Source organism: Nelusetta ayraudi, unplaced genomic scaffold, assembly GCF_046127955.1.
Source record: "Nelusetta ayraudi isolate G7.1 ecotype Tasmania unplaced genomic scaffold, CSIRO-AGI_Nayr_v1 ptg000004l, whole genome shotgun sequence".
In the NCBI taxonomy this organism is placed as follows: domain Eukaryota; kingdom Metazoa; phylum Chordata; class Actinopteri; order Tetraodontiformes; family Monacanthidae; genus Nelusetta; species Nelusetta ayraudi.
In genome coordinates, this window is record NW_027466054.1 from 3,346,362 (window position 1) to 3,372,655 (window position 26,294).

The 26,294-nt window shown below is 43.5% G+C and overlaps 3 protein-coding genes across 5 annotated transcripts; 1 reads left to right on the top strand and 2 right to left on the bottom strand.

The window, feature by feature from the left end:
• Positions 1-197: 197 nt before the first annotated feature.
• LOC142900476 (coiled-coil domain-containing protein 149-like) lies at positions 198-5,611 on the bottom strand. Of its 3 annotated transcripts, none has more exons than XM_076044801.1 (13): positions 5,555-5,611; positions 4,341-4,502; positions 4,161-4,199; positions 3,857-3,964; positions 3,664-3,780; positions 2,873-3,045; positions 2,696-2,768; positions 2,431-2,515; positions 2,175-2,322; positions 2,021-2,097; positions 1,863-1,898; positions 1,169-1,249; positions 198-1,006 (listed from the first exon to the last, which is right to left on the bottom strand). In XM_076044801.1, exons 2-13 carry the CDS (start codon positions 4,398-4,400, stop codon positions 540-542), a joined length of 1,464 nt encoding a protein of 487 aa, XP_075900916.1. In that variant the 5' UTR covers positions 4,401-4,502; positions 5,555-5,611; the 3' UTR covers positions 198-539. The 3 variants fall into 3 exon arrangements, with proteins under 3 accessions (XP_075900916.1, XP_075900897.1, XP_075900907.1); XM_076044782.1 differs by having other exon boundaries at positions 5,436-5,576; XM_076044792.1 differs by lacking the exon at positions 1,863-1,898 and having other exon boundaries at positions 5,436-5,576.
• Positions 5,612-7,034: 1,423 nt separating this feature from the next.
• Positions 7,035-10,731, bottom strand: LOC142900470 (leucine-rich repeat LGI family member 2-like). Its single transcript, XM_076044769.1, has 8 exons — positions 10,385-10,731; positions 10,201-10,272; positions 10,028-10,099; positions 9,792-9,863; positions 9,557-9,628; positions 8,738-8,907; positions 8,182-8,346; positions 7,035-8,056 (listed from the first exon to the last, which is right to left on the bottom strand). The coding sequence occupies exons 1-8, from the start codon at positions 10,558-10,560 to the stop codon at positions 7,221-7,223; spliced, it is 1,635 nt and encodes a 544-aa protein (XP_075900884.1). The 5' UTR covers positions 10,561-10,731; the 3' UTR covers positions 7,035-7,220.
• A 3,483-nt stretch (positions 10,732-14,214) lies between these two features.
• cunh4orf54 (chromosome unknown C4orf54 homolog) lies at positions 14,215-25,850 on the top strand. Its single transcript, XM_076044713.1, has 2 exons — positions 14,215-19,844; positions 22,912-25,850. The coding sequence occupies exon 1, from the start codon at positions 15,607-15,609 to the stop codon at positions 19,819-19,821; it is 4,215 nt and encodes a 1,404-aa protein (XP_075900828.1). The 5' UTR covers positions 14,215-15,606; the 3' UTR covers positions 19,822-19,844; positions 22,912-25,850.
• The last annotated feature ends 444 nt before the right edge of the window (positions 25,851-26,294 follow it).

Here is a 26,294-nt window from a genome sequence, read left to right on the forward strand (position 1 = left end):
AGAAAAGGATCTTAAAAAATACCCAATAGGGTATAAATAAAGTCTTCAGTTAAAGGTCCCATATTATACCCCATTTATTTTATTATCTTTTTCTCCATTATGGATTCCAGCATGATTAATTCTCCAAAACGCTCTCTGGATCTCGAGAGTACAGCACATTAAGCCCTGTGTTTACAGCTTCCTGCAAAAACACTGAGTTTTATTTTCCTCACTAACATGGTAGAGGAACCATTACCATTTGTGACATCACAAAGGGCTGATTTCCAGAACTGCACCCACTTCATGATAAGTTAAGCGCACAAAGGAAGGACGGACTTTTCTTATTTATGAGGACGGACATATTGTGAGAATATATTAGAAAATGGATCAACATGGGACCTTTAAAATACAGAACAACTTTAAAGCAACCAACCTATTTTTTCACACTGCAGTGGCAATACTTGTCTTTGCTTTCTCATGAAAATTGAAAGCAAAGAAAAAATTGAAAAAAAACACATTTTTCTTTGAAGCCCAAACCTGTGTTGGATCTGCATGTTTGCCTACTCCTCTGAAGAACCTGCAGCATCGGTGGAAGAAGTACTGACGTTTTCTTCAACTACAATACACCCAGGATCAGCAGCACGCGCGGCCTCGGGGTCTTCGTGTGACTCATCCTCTGATCCTTGCGAGTCGCCTGGAGGGTGACGTCTCTGGCTGAGTTCTGGGAGGTTCGCTGTTCTCATGTCTGTCACCGGGTGCGGGGACTCGCTCTCGCACCCCTCGTCTTCACACGTGTGATCGTCCAGGGTCGTCAAGTCCACAGTGATCCCGGGTGGGTTGCTGCCAGTGTGTGCCGAGTCTGGATCGCCCTCCACCGAGTGCTGTGAGGCGTCCTGCGGGCTTAGCTGCTCACTCGGCGCCGCTGCCTCCGAAGGTTCCTCTGTCTCAGCTGCAGCCTGCGTCGCCTCCCCCTGGTGGTGGTGGCCTGCACAGCGGCTCGGAGGACTCTCAGCTGGTACTTCGGATTCTACAGCACCGGGAAGTGTAAGGCAGATAACGCAAGTTAACTGCGTTAGCTTGGAGACACTGCAGCAATTTTGTTCAATATTATTATGTGTGGTTCAAAACTTTAAACAAATGCAATCCTGCTAGTTTGAAAAAAAAAAAAAAGGGAAAAAGGGAAATTTACCTGCTGATATAACAACGTCTTGTTGAGTGGACTTTGTTGACTCCCTCTGCTGACTGTTTGAAACAGCAGTGTCTTTATCTCCTGATGTGACAAAACATCTCGAGTGAGCTTTCACAGAATGACACAAGATGTTATGTATTTTTTCTTTCGTTGTGAAAGGAGGAGGATGAGGAAAGGAAAAAGTTTGCATTAAACTGTATTTGTTTTAATAGGGCAAGTAAGCTTAGGCTTCAGTCTCCATTTTTTGGATTAAAAAAAGCCAAAAGATGGAAACATGAACAGAATGAAAGAGGAACAGATGGAAAACAAAGTTAGCTCTACTGATAAAGCTCCTATTGGAGATTACTGTTGTTCCTCTTTATGTTCTTCATTTTTGTGATTACATTGTTTTGCATAAGAAGCAAATTATGAGAATTCTTACGATTCTTAATGGTAAAATATACTACAGGTATATATAAATAAACTCATCTAGCCTGAAGAGACAGCAAATACTGTTGGCTTTTAAAATCAACTGCTCCAGGAATTATTTAATTTCCCTAAATTTAACAGAACCCTTCGACTTATAAGTGCTGTGCACAATATGAAAACATGTGACATGTAAACATTTTCCATTTCAGGGTGGGAAAAGGAGGTCTCAGGGACAATGAGGCTCTGGGGTTTAGGAGATGGAAAGATTGTTACGAGAAGAACATACTTCCACATATTCCCAAAGACACACTGTATGTCAGGCCTCCAGGTAGCAAGAAGCAAAAGCACAGAAGAAGGAATTATTAGGAAGGTACAAGAAGGCTGTGAAGACTGCAGGCTCAAATAAAGAATAAAGGTATCAAAATACAGATGTTTTAGATCTACCTGGGAGGCTCCATAACCCCGAGATTTCCAATGTTTTCAGCTTCTTCTCCAGCTCTGCCACCCGAGTCCCAAGAATCCTTCAAGAGCAGAAAACGTGTCAAACCGTGCTTTAGAAGTGGTGCGTACACAAGACGTGATGCATAACTTGCAGTACTTGTTGATCTGGCGCTGGTGCTGTATGACCATGTTTTTTTCATGGATGGTTTCCAGCAGAGCTGTGGCCAGAGACTTGAGGTCGGAGATGGACTGAGGTGTCAGAGGCAAGCTGCAGCCGTTTTCTTCAGAAAGCAGCAGTTCCTTCACTGTGCACAGATCACAAGTTTCAACTTCAAAGACTGTCTTCTGCCGTCGTCACGGTCAAAGTTCTAAAACAAAGGTTCAATCTTTTTGCTCCTGAGCGTGACCCTGACCTTGTTTGGTGGAGAGAACTCCTGTCAGTGCACTGCTGTTGGGCTTTCCACCGACCTTGGAGTTCCTTCTGCACTCCAGTGCACTCTGAAAACAGGAAGGAGTATTTTTTTCTAAGTATCTGGTAGCAATAAAACTTTCATTAACCCTCTGGCACATTGCAGTCACGCAGTGCAGAGATATCTAAAAGTCAGTTTTCAATGGTTTCTATGGTTTGAACTGCATTGTAGTCAGAGTGGGAAAACATACAATACATAGAATACACACCTTGTACTTGACCAGGTTTGTTTTGAGCAAGGTGATTTCTTCTTGCAGACGGTTGAACTGCTGATGCAAATACCTGCAGGATAACAAAGAATCAATGCGTCTGCACAGAAGCTTAAACGTTTTGCTTCTTCTTTGGATAAGCTGAGAAAACCACAAGTCTTCAATCAGGAAGCTGACCTGTTCTCCATGCAGAGTGCATCGATGTCCAGAATGCGAATCTCGTCATTGCCGACAATGTGGTTCATCTCCACATTGAGACGATGGGCCTTCTGCTGGAAGACGTCCCGCTCTGCTCGGACATCCTGCAGCTCGTCTGTGAGCGACTTCACACTGTTCTCCAGGACCTCATTCTGCAAAACGCCAAACATGCTGTGATATCCAACACAAATAAATCCTGTGACTATAATATATGGGACAAAATATCGATATGGCAATACATTGTACTTCTACTTTGTGTAATGAGAATCAATGCACCAGCACAAAGTACTGTTAAATCAGATCAAAATAAGGCTACAATAGGCGGAATTCTCTGTCCCCAGAACCATAACTTCCAGAAACCCAGAACTAACTATCCAGAAAAAGAAGAAGTTTAGAGAAAGAGAAATGCAGACAGTAGTTTGCAGAGAGCCACACCGTAGTCTCAAGTCAGCATTTGACCTTTTCATGGGCATTTTGTATTATTAGACAGATTTTGCAATATATTGATTGTATTGTTGGGTTATCTAAAAATGTATCGATAATCTCGGAATTGCTATATCGTGATGTTATCATTATCAGGGCTCATATATCTTACATCGTATTGTATCACAAGGAAGCCTGCAAACCCTAAATTTAACCTCATCACCTCATGCAGATGAAGCATATTCAGCCAAAGCTAGCATCTCAAAAGATGCTCATGACATCCAGTAACAGCCGTCATCTATGTTGGTGCTGTTACTGTGTAGACGCGGTGGCATCTTCCTGTTTACCTGCTCTCTAGCTCTTTCCAGCTGTTTGACCAGATCCTCTCGCTCGTGTGCAGGAAAGTGCCGGGTGCCAACCTCTTCGTCTCCAAGCCTCTGCTTGGTGATGGTCATCCGGAGAAGCTGCAGTTGGATACGCTCGGTTAACAATCAAACACCTGAACTTTAACTGTAACTTCCTGATGCATTTTTTTTTTACCTTGTTGTCTCCCTGAGACTCCAGCAGCCGCTGCTTCAGCTCCTTCACCTCCTCAGACAGCTGAGTGTTTTTGTCCCTTGAGTCTCTCAGTAGCTGGGATAAATTTACCTGAAGAAGAGGAAGAAAGACATAAGAGTTAACCTGAAAGCTTTTCTGAAATTGAGGAGCAAAGTTGGTCTTCTATTTAGAAAAAAAAAAAAAAAAAAGCAAGATAATTGGGTCTTTTTCATGCACCTGAAATCCCTTTTTATAAAAACTGATAAGTTCAGTTTTTTTCTTTGAAAGCACATTTTAATTAACTTACTTGATTCCTTTTCTCAGGGGGGAGTGAGGGGTCTCCATCCTGTTGGTCATAGATGTAAAAAATGACATATTGCCATTAATTGTTGTTTTTTCCTGACATTCACAAGAAGATAAAGAGATCAATTATTCTTTATTTTCTCTGTCAACAGAAATGCATCTTGAGGCCTCAGTGTTGACTTACAATGAGCTCTCTGTACTTCTTCTTGAGGCCCTGGTGCCGCTCACGGAGCTGATTGGCCATCAGCTTGTACTGGTCCCTCTCCTGCTGGCATGTGTCCAGCTCTTTGGACAGAATCAGGAGAGCCTCCTTCTTACTCTCCAACTTCCGCTTGCAGATAACAAACTGTGTGGAGAAAAAACAAAAACAAATGGAGCAATGATGTCTGAGCTTTACAGGTGAGCTGGCTCTGTTTCACATGAAGACAGGCAACACTCACATCCTGCAACTAGAATCGATCATATACACCGTCAATTAATAGTTTTAATTAACTGGCTGGTTTAAAATAAATCAGTTTTTTTTCTACACCAGATGGCAGGCGGTCCTTCCTGCATAGCACCATCAGGTCATGTTTTCATGCACTTTGCACTTTACTTCTTGCAATTCTGCATCGTACTTTTAAAACTTCAGTACCATTGGCATTGTCACTTTTCCCACCTCAACTCTTTATCGTAATAATTATTTTATTTCTTCATCTTAATTATTATTTTACTCTTCACATACTTTTTTTTTTTATGAATTTCTTCTCATGAAGAAATTAGGATAAATAAAGTCCTTATCTATCTATCTATCTATCTATCTATCTATCTATCCGAGATTACATGTTTATATATGTGTTGCCATTTGTTTTCATAAACCTGATATGCAATGACATTTTAAAATAGAGGCAGTGCTCATTCAGTGCTGATTTAGAGCTGCACGGTGACAACAGAAATGAACAACAACCGTGATGATTTTGAGGCAACTGTTTTACGTCTTTGCAGCTGGTGCGATTATGCAACTGTTTGGCGTGTCTTTGCGACAAGGAAGAAGAAGAAGGAGAGAGGGGAAAAAAACTATTTCCTCACCACATTCCATTCAGGCCAGGTTGAAGACTGACTACGGTCTCCTGATCTTAGAGAACGGAATTTACTCGTTATTTGGAGACTGACCTCCATTTTTGTGGTAAACATACATTCTGGGCAGATGTGTCCGTGTGACTCAGTCTGTGTGAGACGTCGCATTATTGTGTGCACCGCTGCCCCCCTTCGTCTCCTGTCGAACCTTGCGGAGTCTCACCTCGTTCAGCAGCCCCTGCCACTCACTCTCGCTCCGCCGGGACGTCTCCATCACTGACACCAGGTCGAATCAACTCCGAACACGCTCGGCGGGAAGGACGCACGGCGACTCCTACTCACGCATCGCCATCACGGGGGTCCCTCTGTCGAGCAGGTTCACAGACCGTCATCATAGCGACGGATTAGCCCAGCCAGGAATCGCCCTTACGTCACTTCCGCTCCGATGCTGACGTCACGTTAGCGAAACGACGCCACGTTTTTGATAGACGACGTTATATTTCTCCGCTGACTGAGGGGAAGATCTGGATTGCTGAAAAATAAGTGATGGTCGTAAATGTCGGTTTATAATATAAAACTCGCATGGGCAGAGAGGGTTTTCACTCTCGATGTTAAATGGCTACAGCCCTCACACTCAGCTCAGTTGCTCAGCCTCCAAAAGTGCGTTCTGACTTAAGTGTTACATTTTAAAGGGTAAATAAAATAAATTTCCAACAGTGTGAGATTTATTGCAGAGAAGCATTGTTACAGCAATGAAAAACATCTGAACCGATTGAAATTCTGAAAATGTCTTACTTTTTAGTTTATTTTAGCATGACATAGGTTAGGGTAATCATTACCATACACTGCAGTCATAAAATCATACAATGCAGTCAACGTGACTGCTGGGGAAAACGGGTAATGTATCTGTCCAAATATTTTTTTTTTTTATTTTTTTTTTTTTAACCTGTTTTGTCAAATAGTTTTTAAGAGAATAAGGCAGTCATTAAGAGGTTGACATATTTTTGTAATTCCTTCAACAGATGGAGATACGCTTTTCATTATGTAGGAAGCCATGGCTTTTTATATGACTTGAGTCACATGCAAATTACTAATATCAAATGTCAGCTATTAAAAGAATTTTGCATTGAGTACATTACAAAACTCTCTAAAGTCCTTCTGCATGAGTTTACTGACCAGGGTTCTTTCACCTATTTCATTCCATGCACATGCCAAGACAGAGGACAGTGTGAACAACTTTGGATTTTATTACATTTTATTTGGTTGCATTTAATGTAATTGCCCCACATTAATTACATGAGGCTGAAGGAAGCGGTGCAGTGAGAGAGCAGGTCACTTTTGGTGAGACAGAATAACTTGTTACACCATATATCAGTCTGCACATTCAGTCTTAGCTGCATATGTCAACAAGATTTGAAGCCAAACTGGCTGCAATTAAGTCTGCAAAACACACAAATTAAAAATAGTAAAGAAAATAAGAGCTCACTTTTTAATTGTGACTCATTCAAAATAAGAGATAAAATCGATTCAAATCATCCAACAGCGCAACGTTTTACACATGACTGGAATTCAGAGCGACGTTCAGAACATCTTGCATAGGAATCAAAAGTAAATGCACTTTTGCCTTAATATTAATCAGGCACTCTGTTCAAACAGCAGCAGCTAGTTGTGTCATACAGTAAGGCCTTAAGCTCATGATATCATGTCAAAGTGATGCATACTGCTATTTTGGAAGAAAACCTAATTTTCATGCACACTGATAGAAGGTTGTAGCAGAAAGGCACAACCCTGCTTTGATTTTTTTCTTCTTTCAAACAGTGAACAGAGAACTTTGCATATCTTTCAACTGGCGGTTTGAGTATCTTAGCAGAATCAGAGCCATTAGCAATTTTTTCCCCAACAACTTAAAACGCGCCAAACAAATCTCACGCAGAACATCTAGCTGCAAAGTTAGCAGAACAGCATACAGCAAATGTGGGGTCCCTTTGTAACATTCCCAACAGTGCGTTTACAGGCTCAAATCCACAATGACATGCTCAAAAACCATCGACTTTCCCTTAAGGCTTGAGGAAAAGATGAAATTCCTGCGGTCTGTGGTCACCGGTATGAAAGAACGGGGCGACTGCACGTAAATGTCCTTGAACTTGTGAAATGTTTTGCTCTCTTCATCCCACAGGAAGATTTGTGTGAAAGAGTAGTCGCTTCCCAGGGCGAGGTAGAGCCTGTCGGCGAAGGAGAAAGGCTGGAGCACCATGGCTCCTCGAGAAGGCAGAGCCTGTAGCTCGGTGAACTGCTTATTGGCCCATTTGAGGACTTTGGAGTCACCAATGTAGCATGTCATGGCCAAGTACAAATCCTTCCCCTGCTGGAAAGCTTTGACTGCCACCACATCCTCAACGAGTGGGATATCATCGTGGAAAATGAACTTCAGGGTGCTCTTGTTCCACAGGAAGATGACGGGCGGCTGGGAGCGACTGGCCATGATAAGGTAGGACTTCCCGTCCACCTCGACAAACTCGGCATCTGTGTCGCGGAACCACTCGTGGAGGTACTGGTAGGAGAAGAAACCAGTTTCGTTGCGCTCTGGCTGGTCGGTCCACTTGTACAGAGTGGACAGGCCAGCCTTGGAGCTGTCCACGATCACAAAGTACCAGTCTCCGTCCATGTGGAAGACCTCAATGTCGTTTGGCTTTGAGATGTTAATGACCTCGACAGTTTGGAACTTGATGAATTTGTTCTGCTGATCGTCGAACTTGTAAATATGGGAGCCTTCAAAGAGTTGGGTGACAATGATCAAGACGTGGTCATTGATCAGGACCGACCTGCATCCAACAACAGACTTCCCTGTTGAGGATACAATATTGGAATTGTATTAAAGCATAGACAGATTTCTGGGCAGAATTTACTTTTGTTTTTGTTTTTGTAACACAAATGGATGACAACATGCAACACCAACAGGCTTATTGCACCTGTTATGTTGTCCAATTTCCTGAAGTTCATTTCAATGTGATCCCACTCCATGATCACACAGCTGTTGGAGTTCGGGGCAGCCATCGCCACAAAGATGTCCTCTTTGAAGGTGAATATGTCTGCCGACATGGACTGAATGGGAATGGACTGGTGACGCACAAAGTCTGCGGGATGCACACAAAAAACACAATCTGCTAGACAAGTGTTGATGTTATGTCTCGTTGTGCTTTGTCTAGACCATAAATTCTTTAAAATGCCTTATTCATGCACTTTGTAAAATCAAGATTTTGATGTTTGTGTTTGTGTTTGCTTTATTTGATTTGATAGTTCATCATTTATGGGCAAAACTAATAAATTAACACTGTTGACACATTTGTTGTGGTGAGTGTGCCTATTCTGAGGTGTAAGTGAGCACGTGTTAGACGCCTGAATGGCGTTTCTGTTTCAGACAACTGAAACCTACTGCATTATTTAGATGTTTTCATTGATTTTCATTGATCTTTCTTTTCTCTACCGTTCCATATTCCTCTCGCTCCGCCGTTCCAGCGTGTGTACCTGTGGAGATGCACCCGCCTGGCGGAATGGGAAGATCGTTGAGCCGCTTGTCCTTCATGTCGCTGGGGCCAGCACAGAGGACATCCAATACTGTGGCGTTTGTGTTTTTCAGCCACGTCATCAGCCACTTGTTCTCACAGTTGCACTGGAATGAGTTTCCTCGCAAATCCCTAGCGTGTAAGTGATAGAGTCAACATTATCTGCGAAATATGCTTGGACAGTCAACGCTAATAAATATTTGTTAGAAAACAGAATGCAAAGTGAAATGAGAACTACAGCTGTTTGGAGCAAATCAGAAATCCTTTAAGTGCTCCTAACAATGTGGACTTTTTTCCTCTTTCAGCCCAATATTTTTTTTGTTTTGTATTCACATGCACCTTTTTCTTAACCTTTATATTATTATTATTATTTGTGTTCATAAGAATGCATTGGTTTTAGAATTACCTTCTGTACAGGTCCGTTAACCTCTATTCTTCTATAGCTAAAGTCTACAGGCAATGACAGATTTTGATCATATATCTGCTCTCTGCCTTGTTCATGTCACATCTCACTGTCACATGTCACATTATTGGTTCCTCCTGGTCCTTGTAACTGAGGCGGTGAGAAAGAATCAATACATGTGGTTGGTGGACTGTGGACACTGACTTGCCCTTTGGGGATAAATTAAGTTTTTTAAGTTGAGTTTAGTTGCGTTTGACTGCTGAGGCCAATTCTATTTGCGCTCTTTGATGATTACATGTATTTAAATACATGACAGCCAACTTTAAATTGTGCAGAACAAACACAGGCCGGCTGCTGAGACCACAACTGCTTACTCACACTTCCAGCAGAGAGTCCAAGTCAAAGAAGAGGTCTCTTGGTAGTGACCTCATCTTGTTGTTGGCAAGCGATCTGAACCAGAGACAAAAGAGCTTTGAACACAATTGCACTCTGTTTTTTGGGGGGGTTTTTTTTATGTTAAATTACTCAAAAAGTCTGTCTCTGCTGTAAATGTCAGAAAAAAACGATTGATGGTGCAGGTGCTTCTGCCATTTGACAACAAAAGCAGACTTACAGGTGAGTCAAATCTCTGAGACCACGGAAGGCATTTTTAGTGATGCTTTCTATCTTGTTGCCCTCGACGAATCTGTTCAAAATGGTGCGTATCAGTGTGGAGAGGCAAAAAGAGTTTAAATTAAAGCAAGATCTACCACGTGTATGCATATCATGCGGACATTTCATACATGTTTATAATGATTGTTATAAGGTCTTTAGGATGTTAAATCATTTATGTGAACCCAAAATGCTCACAGATATTCGAGATGAGGGAGTCCAGAGAAAGCGTCATCTCTGATCGTTGTCAAAGAATTTGCATTTAGAAGTCTGTTGGGGAAGAAAGAAAACAGACATCAGGAGAAAAGTGGGAGTGGAAGGGATTTTTATTGCAGCGTCTGCACATCTAAACGCTGCTTTTGGCTACTTACAGTAGCTGCAGAGAGGGCATGAGTGCAAACATCCCCTCTGTAATTTCAGATATGGATCCATTAACCAAACTCCTGTCGGCACACAGACACAAACGACACAATCACAGCTCTGCCATTGTTCACTGTGGCAGTGCCAACTGTGATGCAGCATGCAGGGCACAGCACATCATCAGCAGTTACTCACAGAGAGGCGATGTCATTAGGGATGGTCCGGGGGATCTGCGTGGCACCGACACACACGATGGTGTCCTTGGTGCAGGAGCATCCTGAAGGACACCTGAAATTCCTCTTGCACAGCGCTGCGCCTGAAACGCACAGGAGTGCGAGGCCGACGAGCAGCCAGCGGCCAGGACGTGCCATGACTCTTCTGGACCATTAAAGGCAGCGAGGCAGGGAGGCGGCGGTGGTGGTTGCGGCGACGGCGGCCCGGACGTCATCAGAATGCAGCAGTTACGGAGGAAAGTCCTGACACAGGCTGATACAACTGCGGCAGGGTCCTGGAAGGAGTGCCCCGCTCCGGACGGTGGTGGGAGGGGGTGCCGCGCCGCGCCGCGCCACGCCGCGCCGCCGAGATTCCAGCGCACCTCGCGGGAGCGCGCGCTGTTGTTTATTTCATTGCCAATTGCTTCAATAATTTGGACACCGTCGCAATATTTAGTCATCAGTGTTCCCCCCCCCCCCCCCCCCCCCCCCCCACACACACACACACACACACAAAATAAAAGCAACTTTTTGGAACGCTTACTAGATTTAACCCAAACTATATTGGCTTTAAGTTACACGTCATCAATAGGATGTCTGCAAGCAAATCTACAAGAAGAAGAAGAAGAACCAGTAGAAAGCATCCAGAGAAGACTGAGTCGAAACCAAGGTCCATCTGCATCTGTTTGAACAAAAACTGCAGCACGCTCATTCACTTGAACAGCCGCTAGAGGGCAGATGCCGACAAACTAAAAATAATTTCGACAAGGTAAACAAAAGCAGAAGGTTAGGGTTTTTCTCCTCGGTGGGAAACACCTACACTCAAAAAAGTAAAAAAAAAAAAAAATAAAAAAGTTTAAAGAAGGGTAATTTTGCATGGTAATCGTTACTGGACCAGTCACAGCGCTTTCTTATTAAATCAGTTTCTCTCATGTTCACGTTTTACAGATGTTCAAAGCAGCTTCCGTTTGCTGAACAATGGGGTTGTAAGTTATTACAGTAGGCCCTAACAAGGTGCTGACCTTTGCAGGAGGACCAGTAGTTTATGAGCCTGAGTGAAACCAAATACCCAGAGCCAGAAGAGAGCAAGCGTACGTGTATGCCATCGCTGGCATAATTCACTGCAGTTCTCATCTGGCAATGCTGTTTTTAGTCGAGAGTATAGTGCAAGCTGAAACCAGATGACGCCACAGCATGCATCTCCCCGTCTCCGTCTTTCTCGACTGCCATCGATATGTGATTAAGGATGGCGCAGCAACAGCTGGCGATTATTTTTGGAATTTTATTTTCATTTTTCTTAAATGCAAACAGCCTGCATCAGGCACTCATCATTCAGCAGTTGGTACACGTATCACGAGATGGGTGTCAGTCATGACTTATGTTACCGTGAATCTCACATTGGTGCATTTTGATCATGCTTTGGATGTTTGCACAACTTTATGAAGACAATAAAGTGAGCTGCTTTCAGCTTGCTTCGCTCGCAAATCAACCGGCCACCGTTAACAAACAGCGGGTGCCAGACGAATGACATGTTATGAGAACATTCAAAACAGTTGGAACGGCGGGGTGGTCTGGGACTATGACACAGAAGACATTCGACTTACATTGGCCTGAATTGTTTTTTACTGCATGAAGTGCCTTATCAAACAAAAGAAAAAAAGCAGCTGCCTCAGGAAAAGTCCTTGGTTTCTTCGGCCGACCAAAAAGGTCAAGGAATTTCTGATCAGGTGTCTTTTTTTTTATTTTATTTTTTTTAATTATTATTTCTTTAAAAAGGCACCCCATAAAAAGATGCACAAATAAGAACGGTCCAATTGTAATGCATCATAACACATTTAAGCTCAAACAAACACTAATATGATTATCAGCCATTTTGCCAATAATAATGTAAGCAAATTAAGGTTGCTATAGATATAAATTAATGCATACAATAATTTTTTCACATCATTTAAATCTGCTTGAATGCTCTTATTAACTTAACACTGTAAAATCTTTATTGTATTTTGTCAAAAACATTATTTCAATTTGAAAAAGTCAGTGGCGCAGTACTTTTCAAACTATTTCTATGGGCTACATTTTGAATGTGACATTGTGGTATTTTTCAGTCTATTCAAATGATATTTTACACACTAAACCAGCCAGAGATCATTTTTCTTCCCTAAGTGAATTGTCACTCTCTGTGGGTGGGTAACTCTCTAATCACTTTCATCAACTAAACTCACTCCTGTATGACACCCTCAAATCCAAAGAGGACCCTTTAACCTTTGAACTGTGAAACCCTGGAGGTTTGGGGAGGAGGTAAACTGCACTAGTGAGGTGTCTGGCGGTTGGTGACTGCCTCACAGCAGGTGCTCAAGCTCTCAAACGTCTCCAGTTCCCAGTAAGGCTTTGCAGAAGACTCAGCAGTCTGTAGGCGGAAAATTCAGCATCACTGCCAGTCTATCAAAATGTTAGGGCTGGGATTTTTTTTCTCTAATTTATTGTGCAGTAAAATGATATTCAAGTAACAAACAAAAAGTTTTCTAAAGTAGCATGAAGAAAACTGAACAGTCAGAGAGCTCTGAGTAAATGTTTCAGCTGTTTCAGAATGAAACTGAAGCGACAAGATCTCTTCATTAAATGAAATATGCAAAGCAAACCATGTTATCATGTTACTCCCATCCTGTCTCCAATGAAATCAATTTTTTGAGATCTAAGTGACACCTCATGAGCGGACAGACAACCTCACATGAAAATGTCATCTTTAATGCACTTGAAATGATGCAGTTTTTTATTTTAAATCACCAATGATTTTTAATGCTGTTTAATTCTTCTTTGATTCCATTGTTGAGCATGTCTTGCATTTCATTTTCTGCGCATTAGATTCTGCTTTAAATAATCAATATTTATAAGCACATAAGCAATATAAGCATGAAAGTACAAAATCCCCCAACTTAACTGAACTACAAAAAAATTAAATCAGAACTATCAAAACTATTTTAAGATTTAATTGTTTCATTAAACTAATGTTAAATTAATTTTAGTTACATGTTTTTTGAATTAGTACATTATGTTACCCAAAACAAACCAGGAAATGTCATAACTATGACTGGGTTGTTGCATCGACTGTTTTCACTCTTAATATCTTTAATTTTAAAGTTTGTGTCACCAGATCAGCAGTTGTTTGTCACTCGGGTCTGATCTCCTACTGCTCTGATGCCTAATATTATTTTTTAAAATGATGCACTAAACAAAATATGCAAGACACTAAGGTGACAAAATCCACCCCCATCGACCAATCACGGCCAACTTATACTGGCAGCTTAAAATGACAAAAACAACAGACACAAAACACTTGTTTACTTTTCAAATCATCACTAATTACTATTTTTATTCACAACAGTTACATACTTTGTATTCTGCCTCACCAACCAATGTGTGAGGGTGAGAGCAAGAGTTAGACAGCCCTCACGCTGACTATTTGGGAGCCTCATTAGTGACAGTCATGATACGACACCTGCTGTTTTAATGTAGCCACTGTAAGAAACTGATCTCAGCATGCGTGTGTGAGCTGTGTCTCATTTTAAATAGCTGACTAAATTTATCAGCTTTGTGGAGCTCAGCCCTTCACCAGCCTGCACGCTCATTCTGGAGCACAAAAACAGAGGAAACAGTAAAAGTATCCAATAATTTATTTATTTATTTATTTATTTATTTATGTATTTGCCTTTCTTGCTTTTTGATTAAATGTAATAATGCTCAACTGGAGACAATATTTGGTACATATATATATATATATATATATATATATATATATATATATATATATATATATATATATATATATATATATATATATACATTGTATATAGCATTATACAATGTAACTACAGGGGTTGCACAAATATAGCACAACACTTCACTGAATTGAATAGTTGAAAGTGCGATCTGGAGATAACGAGAAGGTACATTGGTGGCCTCTGTCCTTGATATGGCTGTCAGTGTGCCCTCTACATGCAGCAACTGTTGGCCCAACCCCTGTGCGCTGCATACCGCCAATATGAGGCCCCGTCCAGAAACAACAGTTGTGTCTTTAACACTTAGACAAAGCTCTAATGACTGGATCATTACCACGCAAGAAATCATAACAGCAGGCATAACACGCACGAAAAGCATGGTTATTAAACACTGTCCTTCATTCCTGTATTTCCAACCCTAGTGGCTGTTGGAAAACAAGTGATACAACATTAATAGAAATCTTAATTTACACGTGCAGTCAAATTGATACCCCTATTTTTTCACAAGTGACTGGCACCAACTGCTGGAGAAATTTTTTCCATCATAGAGAGACAGCTGCTTTGGTGAACTGGCAGAACACCGTGTCAATGGTGCACATCTATCAAGGCACAATGATGTGCTTTCATTTGTGGATTCTCCCAAATGTTGAATACAAGGTTCTCGACTACTCACTCCGTGAGCATAACAACATAAGCCACATTGCAAGTCCATGTGTCATTGTATCTGTTTTTCTTGATTGTTAATTGTGCTCCAAATTTCTGTCATTGTGAAAAGATGTAAATCTGGTGACATCCGTTCAAGACAGTTGGCTGTAATTTTCATTTGTGTTCAGAGAGTCCTGCTGTGACGCTGTGGACTGTAAACACGAGGCTTTAATGACCCGTCAATGGTCTGTCAACAAACTCCTGCAGAAATGTGAGAAGTTCTTAATGTCTTTTGCTCATACTTTATTTCAGGAACTGCATACTAATACAATGGCCATGGTGTTGTATAGATTTTGTTTGAATCATACAAAGGCTAGAGTTTAGGATATAAGATCAAACTCTGACAATGACGATATGAGAAATGTCAACCTACATTGTACTTTTACTACAAAACTCACTTGTGCCTGTATGTGTAAAGAAAGAAAATAGCAAAAAGGGGGGGGATCGCGGAGCGGAGCTGTTCTCCTGGAAAAGGTGCTGAAACGACGCTGAAAACGCAGCGGAGACCCAGAGAGAGAGAGAGAGAGAGACAGACCATGGCGGGACTTTCCTGGGACTCCCCCATGAGTCTGTCTCCCTCCCTCGTTCTGTCACACACCCACTCTCCCCTCCATGCACACACACACCCCTCCCCCGCCCCCCAAGTCGCTCCAGCCTGCAGAGTTTTCCGTCCCGTGTCGGGATAACGCCGTAGGACCACCACCACGCCGTAAGAGCGGACTAAATGGAAGCGGTGGAGGAAACTCTCGCCTACCAAGATGTGCCCGGATTTCACACGAAGCCGCTCCCAGAGGACAAGGATAAGGACAAGGCCGCCGGCGAGACCCACAGCGACGAGTCCAACTACGTGGATCTGGACGTGAAACCGGACTGTGCCAAAACCGTGCGGGTGAGTTTCACCGGCGAGGGGAACCAGCTGTCGGTGGTAAAATGCGACGGATCCAGGCAAAACGAGCGCCACCAACTCGGTCCCGAGGACTCAGCTGAGGCGCAGCTAGAGGACAACTGGGTCACTGTCCCCGGGCCTGTTTTGGAAACTCTGACCAAAGTCGACAACGCCGATCGGGACTCGGAGAATGAGAGGCAGCGGCGCGCCGAGTCCGCGTCGGGTGACGGCAGCGAGAGCGCATGCAGCGAGACGGACGAGCTCCACTACACGGACATGTATCTGAACAGCAAGGCCGAGTCTGACGACGGCGCCAGCAGCAGCGCGGCGCTCTCGGACCACTGCGGCTCCGAGACCGTGGAGGACGAGTCGCATTACATCACGACGCACGAGATCCAGCTGACCGAGCTCGATCACGACGTGGATTACGACCTGGGGCGCGGGACCTGCTGGGACTTCGAAGACAACAACCTGGTCTATTCGTTCGTGGACTACGCGCCGTTCGAGAGCGAGGACGCGCAGGAGGGGATATTGATACTGGAGCGCAGGAGTCAGGCCAAAGTGCAGTCCAAACTCGGCGGCGCGTTTGGCAGCACCGAGCAGGAGGAGGACAGTGATCTGTGCGACTCGGACAAGTGCGGCAGTTCGGACGAAAGTGTGGGTAAGAACCAAAGCGGGGAGCCCAGCAGCGTGGGGGAAATCCACCTGTCAATCAAGGCGACCTCCAGGGCGCTGAACGAGCCAGTCAGCATTTTTGAGAGCAGCACCAAAGAGTTTGGAGACGGGGGCCAGCTCGCATTCGTGAGCTCCGGCGCGAGACCCGTTCCTTTTTGCGACAGGACCCAATATTTCATCCCTGCTCCGGGCCGTCAGCACCTCGCAACCAAACTCAGGCGGAAAGACATCGAGTATTCCAGCGGAGCGTCCAGTTCCATCAGCGAGCTGGACGACGCCGATAAAGAGGTGCGTAATTTAACAGCCAAGTCGTTCCGCAGCCTGGCATGTCCGTACTTCGACGCCATCAATCTTAGCACCTCCAGTGAATCCTCCGTGTCAGAATATGGGCTCAATAAATGGTCGGCCTTTGTGGATTGGAATTACGGGAACCTGTCGCGGGCGCGAGAGCGCAGTCTAGTCGCGCACAAGACTTCGAGCGCGACGTTAGAAGTAAGCAAGGGGGGCAAGAGGCGCGACACGTCCGCGGGTGACACAAAAACGGTGCAAACCCAAACGGACGCGCTGCGGGGAAGGATGAATTCTCATCGCTCTTCCTCATCCAGCAGGGACATTGCGCTGAAAGATCAGTCACAGCAGCGTGGAGTCACGCTGAATGTCTGCTGCAATGTTGCTGAGTCCGATGGCGCCAGGCGTCTACGGTGCACCAAAAAAGCACGCGCGAACCAAGCCACAGGGACCGTGTTGGCCAGATCGGGTTGTGAGATGAAGTATCACCACTCGGAGAGCATGGGAGGCACGCACACGAGGGCCGTTTTCGCCTCGAGCCTTCTGAAAAATGTCATTTCCAAAAAGATGCAGTTTGAACAGGAGCGCAAAATGGAGAGGGGGGAGATATGTGACACATACCCGGCGCTCTCGCCGAGTTTCCAACTCAAAGATCACGACGGGATGAAAGACAGGGGTCAAGGGAGAAGCTGCCAAAGACGACCATCAGAATGCAGCTCGGGTGTCACCGTTAATTCTGCTGAAGATCAACACAGCAGATCCAGTTCCTGTGAGCCCGCAGAGGAGCTGCAGAGCAACAAAGTGCCAAATGATTTAGAAACGTTACAACCCGAACCTCTCAAGGTAGCGCTGGGCCACAGTCAGAGCAGCGCTTTTGATTTACTGAAAGAAGATGAGACGAAAGCCGTCCAGGAGGTTGAGCCCACGTCTGTCAGCGACATGCAGGCCGCGGCCACGGAGGGGTTGGACACCAGCAGCATGCTGACAAAACTGCTCTTTGTTCCAAGCATCCAGCTCCGTCCAAAAGAGAAAGGTCTCTCAGGAGATCTGCCAAGCTCGGCGCCCGCGGCCGGCACACCTGCTGATGCCCATGCATCGGAAAAAGAGTTTAAAACAAGCAGAGAGGATAATGAAAAAGGTGCTAAGACCCCTGAGATTAAGATATGCCTGCGAAGTGTCAAGGAGAACAAAGGCTGCACGCTCAACATAGCCAATTTGTTAACCCCCAAAATAGGTGGCAACACAGTCAACACATTCAGAGGAGCTGGTGATGCAAAATACCACATTATGTCCATATCTGACAAAGCCCCAAATTTTACTGTTAGGGACATCAGAGATACCAAATGCAAGTTTCAGGCTCCCATATATCATGTCAGAGATGTCCGTAAGCTGGTCAAAAGCTCATATCGCTTTGTCTCCTTGGATAACACTGAGAGCAAGTGTTCCGCAGCTGCGGATAAACCTGAAGAAAAGGCCACGGCGGAGCCAGTGAAGCAGCCGTCACCATCCCCGATCGTGATCAAATGCCAGTCTGTCAACACTAAACAGCAGACGGTCGAGTCATCCCAGAAAGAAGCAACCTTGTCTGAAGCATCTCAAGGTGAACACGCGCCACTGCATTGTGCAGTCAGCAGGCCGCCAACTGTCATATCCAAACAGGCCAATCCCGATCAGACAGAAAATCAGCCAAGTGGTGAAAACAAGCTGGTGAAACAGAGGCTGGAGAAGTTTGAGGCGGCTGAGAGGAGGAATGAGCCAACGGTGCCCAAACAGGCTGCCTTAGAGAAACTTAAAGCTGCTGTGAAAACGATGGAGCAGCTCTACGTCTTTGACAGAAACGAATGGAAGCGTAAAACTCAAGCGCCGCGGCCTGTCACAGACAGCCACGTGCTGTCACTCATTGCCAGGGAGGAGCAGGGATCAGAGGAACTGGACTCAGCAGACAGGAATCCTCAATCTTTCGCAACGGATGCAAGAAAACCAATGGAGGATAAAGGAGTTCCTTATGGCCCGGAGAAACTTCCAACCCAGCAAACATTTAGCAACAAAAGCATCCTTCACGTCGGCAACCAGGCACGGGTCAGCATTAAATCAGTTAAAAGCCCTGTCCCTCAGAGCTCTGTGCTGCAGACGTCACTAACAATGAAGAGCTCCAAGGCACCAGCAGCTCCGCTCTCAGTCAAGATAGAGCCTCGTAAAAGCAAACAAGTGGAGCAGGGAAAGATTAAAATCATTCCCACGAACCCCCCAGCTGCACAGGCCTGCTCAGACTCTGAGAACTATTTAACTATTCCCAGGACGGCGAGCACGAATGAAATCAAACAGTCAAATCAAGACCCTGTTCCACGGGAGGTGGATTCAGACGTCAAGAAAATCGGTACACCGGAACCAAAAATGTCCCCGTTGATCATGGAGTACCCAGCCTCAAGCATTTACCATCACCCAGGGATAATAGCGGCTCGGCAGCAGGTCTTGTGTTTGTCTCCCACCACTGCGGCTGCGTCCCCTACGTCATCTGCTGGGGAGATTGCACAGCAAACTCAGCGCAAGATGCTCTTGGACCCAACCACAGGGCATTACTACCTAGTGGACACCCCCATTCAGCCAGTGACAAAGAGACTCTTTGATCCCGAAACAGGCCAATACGTGGACGTACCCATGCCTCACTCTCCCGTCGCCCCCGTCAGCTCCGTCACCCCTGTGCCGCTCTCTATGTCCCCTCTGGCACTCAACCCCGGAGCATTCGCCCCAACGTATATGTTCTACCCGAGCATCATCCCGTCGCCCACCCTCTCGGCCCAGTCGCTGCTGATGCAGACACAGGCTCTCCCTGTGGACATGGGTGGAGAAACTGTCAAAACCCATCGACAGGACACGACCACGACAGGAAGCGAGAGTGCATACTACAGCGCAACAGCCGATGGGCCGGCGCACCAGCCTGTGAGCCTGGGCCATGTGACCACCCGAGGAGCCACGCCCAGTTCAAACAGGAAGCCGGTCATCAGCATCACAACGCAACAAGGTCCAAGGATCATTGCCCCGCCCTCTTTTGATGGAACGACGATGAGCTTCGTGGTGGAGCATCGGTGACCAAGGAGCATCCGGTCGTACGTGTAAGTTAGTGCACGACACGTTGCACGTGCACACTCAACTGCTGGTTTGCATGTGGACGATGAACATGGTAAGGCACACCCTTAGGTATTAAAACCCCAACGATGTCCACAGCCCCACTCCTACTACCGTCCTGAAATTTCATAGGCTTTGATAAAAATATTTGAAATAATTAATAGCAAATTTTGAAAAAAGGGCTTTAGCTCTTTATATTGATAAACTATATGTCTGTTGGCTCTCAATGAGAATTCTCCCTCACTGTCTTGGAAATAGCCGCCAACCACAGAACTCCTCATTTCCAAAACGAAAGACGGAAAGTTCAATGCATGCTACCTCCAAGCCACACAAACTTTTACCCACAGCATTTCAAACTGTTGAGATTCATCAGATCAAAGGTACGATGACCTAAAGAAGATCTACACCATCACTTAGTATTTTTTCTGGCTTCTTTCATTTTCTAACAAAGCAGAGAACTTTATTTTCATTTCCTTCGACCGCAAACGCAAAAACTCGACTGCCTTAGACCAGAGCCATGTTGGTGCAGTTTTTCCATTTGACAATGAAAAAGAAATCCTAGTAATGATAATTGAAATGATTAATTGTTAGTTCTTTACAATTTTCCCAAACATTTCACACAAAAACAATTATATCTACTTATTTGACAGTTCATTCCATGTGTTTTAAAGCTGAATAATGTAAATTAATTTAACACATACCATATGATAATGTAAACATTTTCCCATCACTGCATACTTTAACAAAGCCACTGTCCAACACACTGCTTGGTGGCATGTCAGTGTTAATAGACATGCAGTAGCTTCATGACAGGTAACCCGACTCCACTGAGCTGTGGCTTGACTTGTCGGGAGACTGGATTTTCAGACACAGTCCAGAGCGAGTTCCCTTTTCTCGGCATTACACACGGTCCAGCTATTTTAATAGTGTGAGATGAGCTTGTTTACATGGTTTATTCTCAGGGTTCGAAAGTACCACAGGGAACTTTCCAGCCGGTGACATCGTGCAAATATTTTTATTTCTAATCAGTACTGCAAATGCTGAAGTTGCTCCGAGTTGATTGATCGTCGTTCATGTGATTGGTCCTTGTTTTTGATGTTTTAAATAATTTTCCGAAGCTATATAGGTTGTAATGTTTTTGTAATACTGTTACACAGCTATTGGCCATGCAAGTTTCCATTTTAAGCACTTGCTTTAGCACTATCCCGAAATTGATCAACATTTTGAAAACAAAACCAGAACTCAGCTCAAGGTCCCTTTGGTCAAAATATGTACTGTTCAGACAGATATTGAAGTTCTCAAATGAAACAACATACAGACTGCTCTTGAGCACATGCACTCACATTCCATCTCAGCTGACTGAGCTGCTCAGGACGTGAGATAATACTGCGTGTGATGAGTGTATTTTTATACATATGAGAAGTGCAATTGGGCTCTTTATAGCCTGGAAAAAGTATTTGGCAGCAGTGCAAAGATGAGAAAAGTCACACAATGCGGACAGACCTCGTGATTCTGTATGTGCTTGACAAACTTATTTTTAAACCCAATAAAGGAACACAAGACGAGAGGAAAAAGCTCACGAAAAATTTGTTAAAGACTGTAACTCACTCCCTCTTTATTCAAACCTGTCAGTTCTCTGGTTCTCCCGAAATATGCATGCAGAACACACATATGCCGCCGGTCACGGTCCATTCTCAGCTAATGTGTCGGAGAGATAATACAACTGCATGAGCATGAGGGATACATGTCAGCTGGGTGCGTTGCAGGTGGGGGCCTCGCATGGGGGTGAGTTGTGGCGTGAAAAGGAACACGGCAGGCGCGCGTGTGTGTGTTCATGTGTGTGTGTGTGTGTGTGTATGTGTGTGTTGGTGGCAGGGGTGTTTGCAGCGTGGGCGACGAGGGGGCATGGCAGGGATAGTGATGCGGGAGGAAAAGGTCAGGCAATGTAAAGTATTTGTTGTGCTGATGCAGGGAGAGGACAGCTGCTGGGAGGGATCAGATGCTGCTGTAGCTCCAGCTAAGAGGCGAGTCTGTGGGGGGCAGGGGTGGAGGAGGAGGGGGCTGAGGTGGGGTCAACTTTTTATAGCCCCCCTCCCCCTCTGTTTTTACCTAAATGGGCAGACAGGAGGCGGAGAGCACCGCCGACCTCCAACACTTCTACGTAAACAAACCCAGCAGCGTGCCAGTGTGGCGATTTGGCCAAGCCTGGCCCGTCTAATTTACAAGAGGGAAATGATGAGTTACAGAGCTCCGATTTCAACTTGCCTCCAATTAAAAGTGTTTTCAGCCGGTCTTCACGTTGCATTGGATTTTTTTTTTTTTTTTAGGAGGGCGGGGGGCAACCCAGAAAGCAATTTCTAGCTGCTCTGAGAAGTCCTAAACAAATTCAAGACAACCGAGTCGGGCTAATTCAAAAGCCTTTGGACTGTTTTGGCAGATTTAATGTGATGAGAAATGGAACAGCTATAACATATCCATGTTGTAAATACCTCTCATGAGTTTTTATCCATTAAAAAAGAAAATAATAACGCAATCGTACTGGTTATAACCTGAGTAAAACAGCAGCAACAAATGCAATTGGTCGGTTTGAATCTGGCAGATAGGGTTAGGAAATGACCCAGCATGCAACCTACAACATGCCTCTCTAGACCAGTGTTTTTCAACCTTTTTTGAGCCACGGCACACGACCAACCATAAATATTTTAAAATGCCACTTTTTTAGCTTAATAATGACAATAGTCTCTTAATTTATTTTTACTCACTCAGTGTGAAACCTGGGCCTGTTTAGAGGCACACAAAGCTGATATCCTGGGAGGAATTGAGGAAGGAAAACAGGATTACATTCCTTTTAAAGCACGGCCACTCGACAATAGAACATTACTATTTTTTGAAACCAATTAAGTGAAATTGGATCATTTTTGACAATACACCTGACGTTATCTCGTGGTACACTAGTGTGCCACAGCGCAGTGGTTGAAAAACACAGCTCTAGACAATGTCTTCATGATTTCTTATTGTATTCCTACTTATTCAATGCCCCTTTTTCATCTTTAGACAATTCTACAGAAGAATCCACCTTCAATCACCAACAGTGCAGTTTTCTCCCCGTTGCCCTGTCCAACCTGTGAGCTGCTTCCCAGGACAACTTCCTGCAACGATATTTTCTATTTCCTGTTCTTCCCTGTTCATTGTCATGGCAGACACTATCGTAACCTGTGCATTAAGGCACTTTGTGGGGTAAAACACATTCAGCTCTGTCATTTTGCTGCTATATGAACCAGCTTGTAATATTTCCATTCTGCTGCTGTTTAGAAATGCTGTTTGGGCTCTAAAGCACTGCTATTCAAAAGGAAACAGGTGTATTATTAAAGTGACAAGTGTTTTTTTTATGATCAGAATTCAGTGGCACTGTGCAGTAGAGAAGTGGAAAAAATATCCCAATAGTTAACGTAATCAGATTGTAAATCCAATCTGCTGTATATATAACATTGTATGAGTGTGTATGGTACTGGTATGAATTTTTGTGATATTTAATGACTAAACAGGAATTATTTTGTAACTGCAACTAACCTGTGAAATCTGTTTAGCTTTATGTATTAATATGTGCTTTTGTTCAAACATTTCAGCACACGTGGTATGCCATACGTCTGACACTGTACCTAGTGGTCAATGTCAGTACTGCAACACAAAAAATAATTTCCCCTAGTCTGTTATTAAAAACTATCATTAGTTCATATTTTATTAGGAAAAATGAAGCCACAATTCAGTACATTTTGGAAACAAAGTGATGTTCAAAGACTTGACTGTATTAGCAGTTACTAATTAAATTAGTCTGCTCATGACTACTCAGATATGTGCTTGTCATCAACTCAAATTGTGAATTTCATGAATTATGGAGCACACCGCTGAGAGTTTGTCAATGTGTGACGATGCACTTTTGCTTAATGGAGCTACTCTGATTGTGGACAGAAAAAGACTGAATTGCTCCATTTGTTTTTTTTGAGTGTGGCCTAAAGGTTTTTCCGTGCTTTGAAATGAGGTGCAAGGTGGAGCCGGCTGCCAAGATGGATGAATAATTGAGACTGACGCTTTTGCTGTACTGAGTTACTGTAAAAACAACCGGAGCACCTGACGCTGCCGTGTGCCATAATCCTACTTTTGAACTATGTTTTTCCACACCAACACTTCCATGTTTTCCATGAGCTGTGTGTGTGTGGCACATTGTCTGCTTGGAGTACATATGACTTCTGTGCTACGGCTCACAAACTGCTGCTGACGCCTTCAAAATGAATCGAGTGCACACGCACAAATGGTGAACAAATACATGTTAACTGCACAGTTTCACACGTGAGAAAACAGAGAAACACACAGAGTTGTGTTGCTTCAATGAAGTCAAGCTGGCACTCGGTTTCACACAACATTGGTGCTGGGCCTAATGAGTCAGAGCCAGCTGAGACACTAAGGGGATAACTTCCTCTATTGGTCTGGATTTACTTTACACTTTTGTGTAATGAGATGTGGGCCGTGCGGATATGAATGTTTACGTGTTTGTGGCTGTAAGTTATGTTTGGCATTTCAGCATTCTGTGAGCGTACAACCGGGAGTCATGTTACTCCGCTGTAGACACGAGCGAAGAGACAGCATGTGTTGGGCGTGTCGCGACATTTCACGCACAGCAAAGTCAGTCTCCCTTGTTCCCGCGCCATCGACTCTACTGTATCACTGTGTATGAACGGAGGTTTTCACTGAAATAGCAAACTGATGACAAGCACATATTTTGGAAGTGCTTCGTGCTCAGTGAGGCTGAGCAGTTGTTCTTCTCACCTGTTTCCTTTTGAATACATGTTGCAGCACCATAGGCCTATTGTGCTATACTTGATTCAGTTGTACCAGCATAGGAATGATGCAAAATGTAGATGGCTATTTTTAAACCAAACATATATTAAAGGTATTTGGAGCTGCTGGTCAGTCTATGTACCTCACTTCTGTGAAATACATGTTATTGTGCCATATGTGAAGTCAGAATTTGTTAAAATTGCCCAGTCATTATAAGTGACATTAAAAAAAAATGATGTAGTTATGTGGAAGAGTTTTGTCAAAATAAATTGGAAATTTAGATTTTTTTTTTATTACAATTTGGTCAAGTTTAAATTATATTTGTACATTTGATTAACAACAATTAAAAATATAATTCAAATTAATTGGTCATGGAAGTTACTCAGTGTGTAATAATTTAAATTTGCAGTTATGTTTTTTTCTCTATTACCAACTTTCCATCGTAAAACATTACAATATTACAAAATGCCTATTTTAAGATTATTTATTAAATTAAAATTATGCTGTTTGTCCTGTGAAAAAAAGATGCCTTACATGCCAACGCCAGTAAACCAGCTACTCAAAAATTGCCTTTAGTAAAAAAAATTTAAAGTCCTCCTACTTGTTTTAATTGTCTCTTCTATAAATTATCTGCAGATCATTTTGCACTTGCACTCTAAAACACTGGTGACAGCAGGATCGCCACATAGGTTTGTTAGAAGACCCACTTTTCAATGTTTAAAATTATTTATTTTCCTTTCCCAGAGTTGCACTGTAACCCATCATAAATCATGTTGACAATCATCCCCCTGTTAAACCTGCAGACTATTAAGTTACAGAAAGGAAACTAAGTGTATCCGAGCTTGCTTTTGTGTAAATATTGAGGGTTAAAAGAAGGTGGGGTGGTCTGAGAAAAGTGTAATGATGAAAGGTCAAGGATAAATGTCAGAAAAAAGTGCCCGAATGGCTGTAATGTTGTATATTGGCACTGTACATATACTGTGTGTCGCGAGGCCGCCTCGGTGACTGGGACGACAGTAGAGGGGTAACCTGAACGCAGAAGTGAGTGCTGTGTTTGCACTTCCTAGTAATGAAAGCAACAGGCGCGATGAATGAATGAGCATCGTGTAGACTGGTGAGTCTGCACATGTCTGCAATAAATACCAAATGCAAGCATCTGAACATGTTTGTGTCCATGAATTAAGTTTAAATTTCAGGTATTGCTGTGTTTGACCCCGTCAGCCGGAAACATATAATTCATACATTTAAATGTATTCCTTATTGTTGTGATAAACAAATATATGGTGAATGTTTTTTTTTATACTAAATACATGTAACAAATGACTAAATAAGAATCAGCAACATTAACATCGTGGATAGCTGACAAAAATTAATAATGTGTTTGAAAAAAATGTAGCAACAATTTTTGGAAGGTCTATTGTAACATGTCAAAGAGAAACACTTCCCATTAAAAAAAAAAATATATTTTTTGTTCCATCGTAGATATGACCTTACTGCTTCATACATTCTTTTTAAACCTAAAACTTTACTTTTATAGCTTCTTTTTTTTAAGAGTATGAACACAAGTTTGAATATGACTGAATATGTCTCAAAATGCTGCA

Coding starts and splice junctions, on each gene's coding strand:
- LOC142900470 (XM_076044769.1), bottom strand. CDS start 10,560: ATGGCACGTCCTGGCCGCTGGCTGCTCGTCGGCCTCGCACTCCTGTGC. Junction 10,100..10,200: donor ATGCCCTCTCTGCAGCTACT/GTAAGTAGCCAA, acceptor CTTCCCCAACAG/ACTTCTAAATGCAAATTCTT. Junction 9,864..10,027: donor CTCCCTCATCTCGAATATCT/GTGAGCATTTTG, acceptor CATTTTGAACAG/ATTCGTCGAGGGCAACAAGA.
- LOC142900476 (XM_076044782.1), bottom strand. CDS start 5,486: ATGGAGACGTCCCGGCGGAGCGAGAGTGAGTGGCAGGGGCTGCTGAAC. Junction 4,503..5,435: donor GGCAGGGGCTGCTGAACGAG/GTGAGACTCCGC, acceptor TTCTCCACACAG/TTTGTTATCTGCAAGCGGAA. Junction 1,250..1,862: donor GTCTTTGGGAATATGTGGAA/GTATGTTCTTCT, acceptor TTGTCACATCAG/GAGATAAAGACACTGCTGTT.
- cunh4orf54 (XM_076044713.1), top strand. CDS start 15,607: ATGGAAGCGGTGGAGGAAACTCTCGCCTACCAAGATGTGCCCGGATTT.